Source organism: Aspergillus flavus, chromosome 3, assembly GCF_009017415.1.
Source record: "Aspergillus flavus chromosome 3, complete sequence".
In the NCBI taxonomy this organism is placed as follows: domain Eukaryota; kingdom Fungi; phylum Ascomycota; class Eurotiomycetes; order Eurotiales; family Aspergillaceae; genus Aspergillus; species Aspergillus flavus.
In genome coordinates this window covers 2,434,765-2,448,705 of record NC_092407.1, presented here as the reverse complement: position 1 = coordinate 2,448,705, position 13,941 = coordinate 2,434,765, and the positions used below count along the sequence as shown (strand labels likewise).

The window sequence follows — 13,941 nt, the reverse complement described above, 5'->3', positions numbered from 1 at the left end:
TATTTTAGGGCGAGGGAAGATACTAGTAGTATAGAAAATCAATCCAAATACCCCGAGTCGTAGCTCATGCGGATAAACGTTGCCCAGCAAAGACGCAAGATAACGAGGGGGCTAAGTTATTCAAAACAGATCCAGGGCCCTCAAGGGTAATTTCTAGGATCAATGTAGGAATGTTCTAACGCAAAAAGATGATACTTGTTGATGTGATGGACAAAGAAAAGCTCCGTGGTCCATTGAGATAAATAGAGGCAGTCGGCGGGGCTTGTCATCGGAGTGGGGTTTTGCGATCTGTACGGAAAGGTTAGCATCATAGGTCACATACCGACCCTACGTCACAGGGGTTTCTTTTCCCTATTCCCGAGTCACGAGGTTACAACAGGTACGTGAACAGGCACCACTACCACATCCAGTACCATGTTTATCTCAGGCACAAAACAAATACATTTGTCAAATTAGACCAAGCTTTAGAATTAATCCAGGTACTTTCCACATCTTAAAACAACAGGCTTATCGAATTTTAGTTCATGCGATCCTCAGGGTTGCCCACTGTTCAATTACTTCTGACTGAAGCTGTACAACCTGGAAATGCAGGTTATGTACTATATATGCAGAATGCCAAAGACAATGAGAACCATAGACAAACGCCCCCCTGTAAGTTGCCCGTAGGTCTGCTTCCTTCCTGACCCCAAGAAACAAAAGGCTGCTAAGCTTCAAAAATCAAAATAAACACAACCCGAATAAATATAGAGACCCGAACAGATATAGGGGAATAAACAAATGATCATCCCATGATAAGTGCTTCCAGCCACTGTAAGGCAACCCGCAAACTATGTATTTTGAAAAACACCAAGAACGCCGAACGTGATATCCTTCCCGCTTAACCCGTTTACATCGACATGACTGCCCCTAACAAAATGGAAGAGATGAAAGGCTCAATAATTAACACAGAATCAGAAAGAAAGAATATAAGATCTTCACTGCTGCTGTCTGGATGGCCCATCAACCGCATCAGTATTGTTGGTACCGTCGCTTGCGCTGACCCCTTGGCCGATAGTACGAGACAGTCCAGCTGCTGTCCATAAGTCATCAGGGACATCCTCTCGACGGGCAAGCCGGTCCAAGATAGCTTGCATATGTTGAAGGTCCGGGTCTATAGAGTTGGAAATAGCTAATGAGATCGCAGGAAGCGGAGGTTGGCTACTCATCGTCGAATGTGCATTACGTGCACGCCTCCTGGCATCCCTCCGGGCGTTGATTTCGCGTATTCGGCGATAGTGATAATGGAACAATGAGTTCTGTGTGGCCTCTGCCTCAGAATCGGAGTCAGAGTCTGTTGAAGTGGAATAGTCACACGGATTGAGAAACTCCGGATAAGGGTCGAGAACCATCTGTACAGTTGCGGCAGTTGAGTCCATAGAATTTGGCAGTGTTCCGAAAGAAGTTGCTGAACTTCGTGCCGTTCCGTTGATTGAAGCGTTTGTGCCCGCGGACGCTGATGTGAACGAGGAGTCCGCACTAGGAAGATTGGCGTCTGGCGTGATAGTAGTCAAGAGTGTTTCCCAAGCATCGTTCGCATTGTCACCATCCGGGCTTACGCTCCGCTGGCGATCTCCAAGGCCGTCAACGACAGTCTGAGAGTTTGAGCGGCTTGGTTGATTAATAGACCGCTGGCCAACCCGCCGTAGCAGAGGAACAGTGGAACCGATCGAGACATCTCCACCAAAGGCTTCCGACCGAGGGAATGGCGACAGACGGACATCGGGAGGCGCCTGGGGGGATGAGGTCCTGTGGTACGCAATTGCCGGGGCGAATCGAGGAGTGAAGGATGGGGGTGGATGATCTTGTTCCTGTTGAGCACCCCCATGGTTCCCAGCCGCTGCGCGCAAGTATATGTCGTCTAACACAGTATTACGCGGTATCCTCAATCTCTGGCCGGGACGGCTGTGACGAAGGACATCGTTGAGTAGGCGCTGGCCTGCTTCTCGTGCGCTGGAATCCGACAGGCCATTGGTCAGATCGAATGGATCTTCACCGGAGCCGGAATTCGGGATAGGAGAGCGTACATGGCGCGGGAGTCCATTCGCTTCACGTTCAATCTCGTTCGCTAGCGGACGAGGAAACGGCGAGCGCAAAGTCGCGCTGCGCAAAGCAGAGCTACTGTGACGTGAAGGGCGCCGGATAGTGGTCTGTCGACGAATTGCAGAACGTGCGGCGGCACAAGGGTCTTTAACAATATTGTTCTTTGCAGCCTCTGTTGATGAAGGCTCACGGTACATACTGCAGCTGTGTTAGCCATGATGGCTGTACCGTGCACGATAAGTACGGCGTAAAGACCCGAACAAGGCCAAGTACAGAAAAGAATGGGACAAAACTTACGGTATACCCATGACTACGAGAAACCCAGGGCTTTATGTACAAAAATTAGTGTCAAAAATACCCCCTAGAAGAGACACCACGCCAGGACCACGATAAGAGTGTCGCGAAATTGAAAGAAAGAAGATGCGACGATTGCGGGGAGGGTGCGACGAAATGTTGTGTTGATGGAGAAACGGGGAGATTTGGTTTTCCTTGTAAGGGTAAAAAGCGGAGGCAAAGGGATTTGCCTTAGGCCGTCTGGCGCGCTTCGAGAGGGAGAGGCTGGGATGTGGCGCCATTAGTGGCGCCAATACCCCATCTGCGTACAATGCAGTACGGTCCGCCTCGGAGTTCGAGAAAGTTTCCCGTTTCCCGGCTTAAAACGCCGCTCTTATCTCTCAACGGAAACCCGATAGATAGCCGCGCGAAATGCCGCCGAGTGATTTTTAAAGAAGAGCTATGCACCTCTCAACTACTCCCAACTAGCGACCCACCAGATGTCGTCCTTCTCGGAGAGGTATCCCTGATCATGAGATTGACCTTGACTAGTTGCCGGAAAACATACAATCGGAGGAATGATCGAGCTCGGTCTTAGTCGCATATCCCGTCTCCTTCAGCAGACGCCTTTGACTTGGAAGGCCATCCACATCGCTGGGACAAATGGCAAAGGCTCGATCAGCGCTTACTTGTCTCACCTATTGACTTCCAGTGGAGTTCGCTGTGGCCGCTTTACCTCACCCCACCTGATAGACCGATGGGACTGCATCACTATCGGCGAAAGTGTGGTCCAAGAGTCTTTATTCCGGCAGTTTGAAGAAAAGATTAAGTTGCGAGACCAAACATTGGGCATTGGGGCAAGCGAATTCGAGTTGTTAACCGCCACGGCATTCGAGATATTTAATCATGAACGGGTCGACATTGGTGTGGTTGAAGTGGGCATGGGTGGTCGGTTGGACGCTACGAACGTACTGAACAATGTGCTTGTATCCGTCATCGCAAAAATAGGTCTGGATCACCAGTCGCTGCTGGGAGACACTTTGGAAGATATCACTCGGGAGAAAGCCGGTATCTTGAAGCGGGGGGTTCCCTGTGTGGTCGATGGAACGAACCTACCAGCAGCCCTCTCAACTATTGAAGCGCGTATCAAGGAACTTGACATCGATGCTATTTATACTCGTCCCGATGCGCCAGATGGGCACTCGTCAACGCTTAGTCGGCTTTTCCAGCAACTCGATGTACAACCTCACCAGCGGGCGAATATGTGTTGCGCAATCTCAGCTTTAAAGCTGGCCCTCCGCAGAGTCCGTCCAGACATAAAGGTTGATTCTTTGGTTTCCCAGCTCTCTCGTGTCGAGTGGCCGGGACGTCTACAAGAAATTGTGTTGAATCCTATGGTTTCTCGCACAGACTCTGTCCTCCTCGATGGCGCTCACAATAGCCAGTCAGCTGAAGTCCTCGGGCAATACGTGGACCATAAGCTTCGATCGCAAGGGAGTCCTGTCACCTGGGTCATCGCAGCATCACGTGGAAAAGACATAGCCTCACTTTTCCATCCTATCATCAAGGCTGGTGACAATGTTGCAACTACTGCGTTTGGGCCCGTAGACGGTATGCCTTGGGTCAAAGCAAATGATCCCCAGGAATTGGCCTCCAGTGTGCAGTCTATTTCTGCAATTGGTGATGTGAAATCGTTTGATAACGACATACTTGCTGCCATCAATTGGGCCTGTAGCAAGGCCAATGGCGGTCCCATGGTTATTGCTGGAAGTCTTTACCTTGTTTCAGATGTTCTCCGTCATCTTCGAGAGGCACAGAAACAGTCACAAAAGACCACTGAGTCGTGATGGTTTTGTAACTGAAGATACCCTTTTATTGCTAGCAGCGCCTAGACTTCTCTGTACATGATTGACAGACTCAAGGGTCTCCTTGGAATTGAAAATCAAGATTATCTCTTTCATACATAGAAAAAGTGTAATACAAAAATGGCATAGTTCCTTTCTTTTTCTTGTTCATTTTACTTCTTTATTTCAATTATTTCTGGAACAACTGTAACAGCAGCATAAGATAATAGCACATGCAAAGGGCAGTGCACATTACTCGGGGTCCGATAAGGCTGATCGGAGATACAGAGGCGGTCACTGCGTCATGCCCCAAACTGGTGGTGGCCTGAATTGTGGAGAAAGGGAAACTTCAAAACACCCTCCAATTTGTTGCGTTTTGTTCAGCCGACACAGCAGTAAGTTATATTTTCTTTTTTTTATCACTGTCCTGAGGCTTCTTGTGCAGTTATCTATCAAGTAGATTGGAAATTCTGACCTCAAAGAAAGCTGCAGGAATCTGATGTGTGCAGTGACGCGCTTGGTTCAACGCGGCTTAATGGGTGTGAGAGCAGTAATCTATCTGTACGTTTTTTCCAAGCCGTGCTCATACCATCTCTTTGCCGGCAATATTGGCATCCTTCTCCCTATTTATGTGCTTTATTGCTCTATTTCCAACTCTCACTAATAGTGTGTGGTCTCGAAAGACAGGTTTTGCTGCTGATATGAACAGTACTCTCCGATCGCCTGGCTCCTGCCTTCAGCCGTGCCGTTCCTCTCCTGAAACCACAAGGTCCGAGACTACCTGTCAACCTCAGTGAATCCAGACTTTATCTGACGAGGGGCTTAATCTACATTGGCCTGGATGATGGTTTCTCGATGCAGTGGGGGGATTGAGGGGGCCCCTCCATCTTCTAAACCACAGAATGCTCCTGCCAAAGCACGAGTGGCAAGACTCGGGTCCAGTCCATCAAAACGAGATGACAGACCGAAAGACGATAGAGTGGCGAAAACCACGGCCAAGGATGTTGCAGAACTGAAGGATTACGTATGGCTGTGATTCCGGACACTTAGTGAAATGAGTTACTGACGCTGACATACGGTAGCAACTGGGTGATTGCTTGGGTAAAGGCGCATTTGGGTCAGTCTACAGGGCATTGAACTGGAATACTGGGGAAACTGTTGCCGTAAAACAGATAAAGTTGGCTGATCTCCCAAAGAGTGAATTGCGTGTCATTATGGTAAGATAAGAGCATCCCGGCAGTGAATCAATATACGCCATTGCTAATCTAGAGTTCTGCAGCTGGAAATTGATCTTCTGAAGAATTTGGATGTAAGCTTCAAATGATCGAGGGCTACGCAGACCTGAACCCTGGTAGAAAACTAACTCAACCACTACAGCACTCCAACATCGTGAAGTACCATGGATTCGTAAAGTCCGCTGAAACTCTAAACATCATACTTGAGTGCGTTTCTACAAGATAGGCTCCAGGGCAAGGGTTGCTGACAGACTTAGATACTGTGAAAATGGCTCCTTACATTCAATCGCAAAGAATTTTGGACGTTTCCCAGAAAACCTGGTCGGGCTATACATGTCGCAGGTGCTCCACGGTCTCTTGTATCTCCATGAGCAAGGTGTCATACATAGAGATATCAAAGGCGCGAATATTCTCACGACTAAACAAGGCCTTGTCAAGCTTGCGGACTTCGGTGTTGCTAGCCGGACTACTGGGCTCAATGAATCAAGTGTTGTCGGCACGCCGTATTGGATGGCCCCGGAAGTGATTGAACTGTCAGGCGCAACGACAGCTTCAGACATCTGGAGTCTTGGTTGTACGGTGATTGAGCTGCTGGAGGGGAAGCCTCCTTATTACAATCTCCAGCCAATGCCGGCTCTTTTCCGCATTGTCAATGATGATCATCCTCCCCTTCCGCAAGGCGCCTCTCCGGTTTGTCTCCTGTCCTAAAAATATCGTTTCGTGTCTAACAACACCACAGGCTGTCAAGGATTTCTTAATGCAGTGCTTCCAAAAAGACCCGAACCTCCGTGTCTCTGCGAAAAAGCTTCTGAAACATCCCTGGATTGTCAACGCCCGCAGATCAGATTCAGTTGTTCCCAAAAAGTCAACCGAGTATGAGGAGGCAGTGAAAAGTGTCCAAGAGTGGAATGAAGCCCTGCGTTCACCCGAAGCAGGAACTTTGCGAAGACCGTTCAGGCATGACTATCAAAGCCCAGCCCCTCTAACGTCGTCCCGCAATACGCCCACGAAGGCGTCTCCGACTTCCAGGAATGTGGCAGATCGGTTCAGGTCGCCCGACTCCATCGAAGAAGACAATTGGGACGATGACTTTGCTACTGCAATTTCCCCTAGCGCATTGCAATTACCTCATCTTCGTCCACAAGATAACTTCGGGGGGATGCTCTCTTCTGAAAAGCTTAAGGCTTTTGCCTCTTTGGATGGGACAGTCCTAAGGTCCGAAGAAAACTTCGACGATTTCGATGATTCTTTTAGAACCTCGCTACAACCTGGAGACTCGGATCCTCTGGAAACCATACGACCTTTTCCAACCAAACAAACTGGCATCGAAGATACACAGCTGCAAAACCAGCCACGTTACCCGATCAATAACAACGCCATCGCCATACATAACGTGCCCATCCTAGCACAGAACCCTGTACCTCCAATGAGACAACCCCGTCCAGCTTCTTACTACAAGGAAAACTCTGTAGAGGATTACTCCGATCTTATACAGGCAAATGAAGATGTCCTAGACCGGAAGCTTGGCCTTTTTCAGGTAAATATAATGACCGCCATTACCGTGAGAGTGACTTATGAGCAATTCTTCTCTAACTATCCAACAGGAGACCGATGACGACACGGATGGGCTAGTATTTTCGCCCACGAACGAAGTGGTCCGATATCAACCCTCCCTTGAAGATGATAATGACCCCCAGCCTCAGCTTAGAAAAAGGATATCTGTAAAACGCCATCGATCAGCCATAGAGATACAAAGGTTCGCCGAAAATGAAAGAGACGAAGATTTCTCTGACATTCTTGGGGCGGATCAAGTAACTCTGGACAAGTCCGAAAGCGAGGGAAGCTCAGACCAAGGGACGTTGATGCTGAATTCTAAACTTTCAAATGATTCTTGGCTTGGGGACCAAGACGATGAGGATGACCCATTTGCTCAGCTTGAGGAAGGGTTAGACGAAGTGGACCTGGAAGCAAACATCGCACGTGACAAACATGCACGGCTCCGCGGTCAAGTCGAGGGGCTTGTTAGCTCGTTGAAGACGTCACAGGATGAAGACGTGCTCGGCGAGATCTCGGAACAACTGCTGAATGTTTTCTATGATCTCCCGGAGACCAAAAATATCATCATCAGCGCCCATGGGATGCTTCCAATACTTGAGATTCTTGACATGTGCCGTCGGCGTGACATCATTTTATGTCTATTGAGGATCGTTAATGCGATCATCTACAATGATTATGAGATACAAGAAAATCTTTGTTTCGTTGGAGGTATTCCTATCATCAACGAGTTCGCCTCGAAGAAGTACCCGCGAGAGATCCGACTTGAAGCAGCAACCTTCGTACAGCAAATGTATCAGACTTCCACTCTCACTTTGCAAATGTTCGTCAGTGCAGGAGGATTGAACGTTCTAGTTGAGTTCCTGGAAGATGATTACGAGGATGAGCGTGACCTGGTATTAATTGGGGTGACCGGTATCTGGAGCGTTTTTGAGTTGCAAGTATGTACCTGCATTTTCTACTCTCTGAGGGAGTGTCTGACGAACTTTTTTAGGGCTCAACACCAAAGAATGACTTCTGTAGAATCCTGTCCCGCAACTCGGTATTGGATCCTCTGTCGTTAGTCCTGAGTCGGGTATTGGACGAAGATGGGGAGCTGGCTGAGACTGTCGAAGGTCGTATTGCGAACATCTTCTTCATTTTCTCCCAGGCTGAAAATCATGTAAAAGAGATGGTTGCTGAGCGAACGGTTCTACACAGTAAGAATGGCTCCAAGTCATGATCTTAATAATACTAACATCCTCTCTAGGGGTACTGAAAGAACTAAAGCGCATGACTCCTGCTCACCAGATAACTATGTTGAAGTTCATCAAAAATCTGTCTATGTTATCGACCACTCTGGATGCTCTACAGAATTCGAATGCCATCGACGTGTTGACGGACTTGCTGAGGTCTACCATCAAGCGACCCCACTTCCGAGAAGTTTCCAATCAGATCCTAAATACCATCTACAATATGTGCCGCTTAAACAAGCCTCGGCAGGAGGACGCGGCTTTGAATGGTATCGTGCCACTGCTGCAAAAGATAGTGAAGACCGAACGGCCATTGAAGGAATTCGCGCTACCAATTCTCTGCGACATGGCTCATTCTGGCAAAGTTGGTCGCCGTGAGCTGTGGCGCAACAAGGGCCTGGCGTTCTATATATCTTTACTTTCAGACCCATATTGGCAAGTGACTGCTCTAGACGCTATCTTCACATGGTTAGTATTTTCACCTAGCTGTATTGGAATGAATGTGCCCGGACTTAACCGTTTGACAGGCTTCAAGAAGAGACAGCGAAGGTTGAGGAGCACCTCCTAGACAAGCGACCTGATAAACCATCATTTACGGATTCCATTGTTAGGTGTTTGACAATATCAAAGGCAAATGCATTTGAGAATCTCCTTGAACCCCTCCAGAAACTTCTTAGACTGAGTCCCCCCATTGCCTCGACGCTCGCGCGACCAGACCTATTCAGCAGGATAGGGCAGAAACTACATCATAATAAAGCAGCAGTGCGGTTGAATTTACTCCGGATAATTTCCAGCATTTGCGATGCGAGCGAAGAGCAGGGTGGTCTTCTTGCTAAATATGGACTGCTCGATGCGATCAGAGAGTTAGAGAACGATCCCGCCATTCTCGTCAGGGATATGGCTGGAAAATTAATTCAATCCAACGAGAGAAGCGAGGCCTATAGCCTGGGCAAACGCAAACCTGGCGTACGACGGCGAAGTACGTCCACTACACCTCCTATTTTACTGACGAACCAGTCTGCTCCGTCCACGCCACAGATTAACCGGGGTAGTCAGTCCAAAGGGTTCTTTGAGGGTCGGGAGAGCCAACGGCACCCCCGAAATGCCCTGAGCGGCTCTGCCCTTGTGATTCGACCTGGAAGTAGAGACGGCGTTAGCCCAGGCCTGGCAGCAGGCTTGAATGGAAACCCTGGTGTGTCGAGGAACAGGGTCCCGCGGGTGTCCAACAGAATGTCTCATGTCGATCTTCTGGCTGAAGAAGATGGTCGAAGACCAAGTTCGGCATCCCGTCGGCCTTCAATCCTACCTCGACGTCGACATACAACACAAACTGATGCAGAGTGGACGCCGTGAGCTTGGGACACAAGGCTGACCTGTGTAACACATTCTTTTTTCTGGATTTACGTGCTTGTTTTCCTTGGTCTTTGGGGGTTGCGGATTCTCAAACGCTAAAAGTTTGCGGTATATTGGGTCTTCATAGGCAAGCATTGCATGGGATGGCGCATTGGAGTTCTTCCTTTGTTGGTCTAGGGCTTGTCTCGTGTGGACAGCTTCTTTGTTAGGGCTATAGCAGATGCATGGGTATTGTCGGATTCGTGGTTCCTGTTCCAATGCATAGTAGTTCAGGACGATGGTCCGGTCTGCTGCTTGACTGGTCCATGTAGATAGTGCAGTGATGGCTATCTCCTGCAGTCATGAATAGGAGTACATGTTAATATGAAAGGATATACTACTGAATTCAGGCTCTGTAGCCGGCAAACAAGGGAAACGATTGGTTTAAACAGCGATAGTCGGAGTACTTCGGGACGAGAGCTAAAAGCGGCAAGCGGCGAGTGCGACGGGGTGGAGCAAATTAATTATTCTACGGGATTTCAAGTCCCCCCAACGCAAATGGCCTGACATTATACTCCGTACCCTTGGGGACTATTGCTAATACTACTATCCCACTCGATTTGCGGTCGCTCTTCATACGGCATTGCTTGTGTACGGTATGAGGGCGGCGCTCCGCGCTCCACTGCGGGCATCCGATTTTGCTCCTGCGCCGGTGCTTCGATATACCTCGTCTGCTCCTTGGATTCGCCCTTTCCAGCGCGCATCGGGCCCCTCGTCTGTTCACAGATCGGTTTCAAACTCAGCACAAGCCTTTAGCAAAGCCCGCCAACTGCGCCCACGAGTACCATTGGTAGCGTTAAGACCGCACGCTTCTTATTCAACAAAGACCTCCAACTTGTTTGGTGCGGCGGAGAAGGCGAACGGCAATGGCAGAAAATCATCGGGGTCAGAATGGTCACGGAGGAAAGTGATCACGTATACGGTCGTTGGGGGAACTATAGTCATCGGAGTGGTGGCATTCTCAGACAATGCTCAGCATCTCTATCGTGCTGCGGCGAGAACAGGAAGGGTCGTTGGCACATTGGCTGTGTGCATCAATGAGTAAGTCGGACATGCGCACCTCATACGGAATTATTTCAGTCACGTATACTCATACCGATGCTTTAAGCTACCGAGTAACCCTCAACCGAGAAACATCCTCACCCGAAGAGCGAAACGAGGAACTCCGAGCATGTCACAAACGGTGCGCAGAGCGGACCCTGAGGGTTCTCGAGAGGAATGGTTCCATTTTTATTAAGCTGGGGCAACACCTCAGTAGCATGGGCTACTTGCTGCCATTAGAGTGGACGACAACCTTCATTCCGCTCCAGGATAAATGCCCTATCTCCTCGATCGAATCAATCGAGGAAATGTTCATAGCCGACACCGGCTGTCGAATCGATGAGCTCTTCTCAAGTTTCGACCCGGAGCCAATTGGCGCCGCTTCCCTTGCCCAAGTTCACATCGGTATCCTGAAGGAAACGGGTCAGAAGGTGGCAGTCAAGGTGCAGCATCCAGCATTGGCGGAATGGGTCCCCTTGGATCTAGCATTGACCAGATTTACCTTTTCCACCCTGAAGCGCTTCTTCCCTGAGTACGATTTGGAGTGGCTTTCGAAGGAAATGGATCTGTCCTTGCCACAAGAATTAGATTTTAGGATGGAAGCGGACAATGCTCGGAGGGCTAGCGAGTACTTCAAGGAACATTCAGATGCGCCGCTTGTCATTCCAGAGGGTACGTTTGACTTCAACTTAAACGTGATTATTATATACTAACAAGCATAGTTATGTGGGCTCAGAAGCGCATACTCGTCATGGAGTTCTTGTCCGGCCGTCGACCGGACGATCTGGAGTTTCTGGATTCTAACAACATTGATCGTGACGAAGTCTCCGCCGCCCTAGCGCATATTTTCAACGAGATGATTTTTGGCGACAATGCCCCTCTGCACTGCGATCCGCATGGTGGCAATATTGCGATCCGCAAGAACACTAACCGGCGCGGTCAAAACTTCGACATCATTCTTTACGACCATGGATTGTACCGTGATATCCCCCGCGATTTACGTCGCAACTACGCCAAGCTGTGGTTGGCCGTCATCGAAGCTGACGAGGCACATATGCGCGAGTATTCCCGCAAGGTGGCGGGCATCACAGATGAGCAGTTCCCTCTCTTCGCCAGCGCAATCACTGGTAGAGACTACACCAAGTTAACAAAGAAGAACATCGCCACCACACGCACAGCTGCAGAGAAGGAGAGCATGTCCGGCGCTCTTGGAGAGGGCATGTTGCAGCAGCTGGTCGAACTGCTGGGCCAGGTACCCAGAATCATACTCTTGATTCTTAAGACCAATGACCTCAGTGAGTGAACTATTGCTACTTACCCGAGTACAGTGGTAAACTAACAACCCGCACAGCCCGCAGTCTCGATGAGAATCTCCACACCAGACAAGGTCCTGTCCGCACGTTCTTGATCCTCGCTCGCTACGCCACTCGCACCGTCTTTGAAGAACAAATGGATCTCATCCACGAAACGGGCGGTCTTCTCCGTCCCTTCAACTTCCTTCGCTTCCTCGCTGCTTGGACCGCGTTCCTCCGCGTCGAGCTCAAGCTATCGGTCTACGAGACATTGCTATCTCTGAAGAGTCGATTCGGACTACTCTAGTGAACCGGTTTAGATTACGTTGTCAGAAGTTGCACCCCCTGTAAATTGTTATTATAGACATCTTTTTTCTTTCGTCTTCTCCTTTGGAGCCCTTTCCCACTTGTTTAATGATCGATAGATGAGCACGGGTTGGCTTATCTGCATCAGCGGCGTTTCTTTTCTGATTATATGTTCCACGATTGCGGGGTTAATGATTGTTGACACTTTTTTTGTTTCTTCTTTTCTTCATTTGGCTTGGTTTGTTCAGGGCGAAAAGTGCCTATTCTTTGTTTCCTTGTAAACATGTGTATATCAATAGACCTCTCCTGAGCGGATGAATATAGATTGTCAAAGTTCAAAGCAACCCAATCCTTCGATATAGATACTGCTCACTTAAATTACACGAACGAGCAAGAATAGCGATCCGAATTCACTGCACGCAAGTGCTTTTCATTAGACTATTTGACACATCAAGTGGACTATATCACAATGCCTTCCTGCGTTATCGCGGAAAAGGAAAAAAGAAAAAGAAAAAACATTTGTGAAGAGAAAAAAAACCTTGCAGTAAAAGACTGTATCCAATGCAGTCTGTTGCCGGAATAAAACGAACTGTCCAGGCACGCTATTCCATTCTAAAAGGTATTTTCAACCTCCCGCTAATAAACCGTAAAACTGCTCAGGGAATCTCATCTGGTATCAACTTGAATTTTTTGTTGGTTTCGATTTTTCTTTTTTTGTAGTTTGGTTGTTGTGCTTATTAATTTGTTAAGCAGTAGCAGCGGCACCCTCGGACTTCTCAATCTCGACCTTGACGTTAGGGATAGAGGCACCGGTACCTCCAAGGTTGGTTGTACGAGCGTTAGGGTTCTTGGTGTAGTAGTTGGAAATCGCGGACTTGATGGCGTCCTCAGCAAGCATCGAGCAGTGCAACTTCACGGGCGGCACTATGTTTGGTCAGTATAGTTTCTTCCAACCGCAAACGTGCGGTTGTTTAGGTAGTTCTTGGGGCAAAGCGAGGGTAAAGTACGATGAACAACTTACAGCCTGGAGAGCAAAGTTAGCAAACGTAAGATAGATAATCATATATGGTTTCCCTCAGAAAACTTACAAAGTTCACGGGCAATTTCAGTATTCTTAATTTTTCCGGCCTCCTCGAGAGTCATACCGCGCACCAACTCTGTCAGGTAACTCGAACTAGCGATGGCGCTGCCACAGCCAAATGTCTTGAACCTGACATCGCTGATCACATTCGTATCCTTGTCAACACGAATCTGAAGCTTCATGACATCACCGCAAGCGGGGGCGCCAACAAGACCAGTGGCAACATCGGCATCGTTCTTGTTGAAACTGCCAACTTTGGGACTGTTAGCCTCACTCAGGTCGGAGCTACCGTGATAAAAGAAGGACATAAAAAAGACAAGTGGGGAGCAGTCGGGTGCATCGGGAAAGAAGGTGTATTGAGTGTATGTGCATCCCGATCCATCAAAAGCCGAATAACTTCTGATATGTGGAAGTGGACGTACCATTACGGGGGTTGTTATAGTGATCTAACAGTGCATGCGGTCAGTTTCGTTGTCATCTTTTTTCTTCTTCTAGTACTTATCTTTCTCGTGATAGCTTCTCTTTGTCGCAGGGGCCCGGAGAACGGGCTGGCTTTGAATGCCGGAAAGGGCCGGGGTAATGCGAGGCGACACCACGGTGCCAACCCGGGGA

General features: G+C 48.7%; 5 protein-coding genes across 5 annotated transcripts; 3 read left to right on the top strand and 2 right to left on the bottom strand.

Moving 5' to 3' along the window:
• Nucleotides 1-974: 974 nt before the first annotated feature.
• Nucleotides 975-2,387, bottom strand: F9C07_5056 (uncharacterized protein; the record flags this gene model as incomplete). The annotated part of the gene is made up of 2 exons (XM_041285344.2): nucleotides 975-2,277; nucleotides 2,377-2,387. 2 exons carry the CDS (start codon nucleotides 2,385-2,387, stop codon nucleotides 975-977), a joined length of 1,314 nt encoding a protein of 437 aa, XP_041144659.2.
• A 357-nt stretch (nucleotides 2,388-2,744) lies between these two features.
• Nucleotides 2,745-4,488, top strand: F9C07_2282044 (folylpolyglutamate synthase). The gene has a single exon (XM_041285349.2). The coding sequence runs from the start codon at nucleotides 2,931-2,933 to the stop codon at nucleotides 4,197-4,199; it is 1,269 nt and encodes a 422-aa protein (XP_041144658.1). The 5' UTR covers nucleotides 2,745-2,930; the 3' UTR covers nucleotides 4,200-4,488.
• On the top strand, nucleotides 4,489-13,774 carry F9C07_2150936 (serine/threonine protein kinase). The gene is made up of 15 exons (XM_041290953.2): nucleotides 4,489-4,591; nucleotides 4,683-4,757; nucleotides 4,880-5,220; nucleotides 5,279-5,413; nucleotides 5,476-5,505; nucleotides 5,574-5,638; nucleotides 5,689-6,121; nucleotides 6,171-6,968; nucleotides 7,036-7,926; nucleotides 7,980-8,184; nucleotides 8,235-8,685; nucleotides 8,745-11,322; nucleotides 11,373-11,945; nucleotides 12,002-13,271; nucleotides 13,336-13,774. The coding sequence occupies exons 3-12, from the start codon at nucleotides 5,038-5,040 to the stop codon at nucleotides 9,568-9,570; spliced, it is 4,017 nt and encodes a 1,338-aa protein (XP_041144657.1). The 5' UTR covers nucleotides 4,489-4,591; nucleotides 4,683-4,757; nucleotides 4,880-5,037; the 3' UTR covers nucleotides 9,571-11,322; nucleotides 11,373-11,945; nucleotides 12,002-13,271; nucleotides 13,336-13,774.
• Nucleotides 10,208-12,249, top strand: F9C07_5052 (putative ubiquinone biosynthesis protein; the record flags this gene model as incomplete). Its single annotated transcript, XM_041290952.1, has 4 exons — nucleotides 10,208-10,650; nucleotides 10,718-11,322; nucleotides 11,373-11,945; nucleotides 12,002-12,249. 4 exons carry the CDS (start codon nucleotides 10,208-10,210, stop codon nucleotides 12,247-12,249), a joined length of 1,869 nt encoding a protein of 622 aa, XP_041144656.1.
• F9C07_5051 (putative iron-sulfur cofactor synthesis protein) lies at nucleotides 12,994-13,637 on the bottom strand (the record flags this gene model as incomplete). The annotated part of the gene is made up of 2 exons (XM_041290936.2): nucleotides 12,994-13,172; nucleotides 13,337-13,637. The coding sequence occupies 2 exons, from the start codon at nucleotides 13,635-13,637 to the stop codon at nucleotides 12,994-12,996; spliced, it is 480 nt and encodes a 159-aa protein (XP_041144655.2).
• Nucleotides 13,775-13,941: the final 167 nt, after the last annotated feature.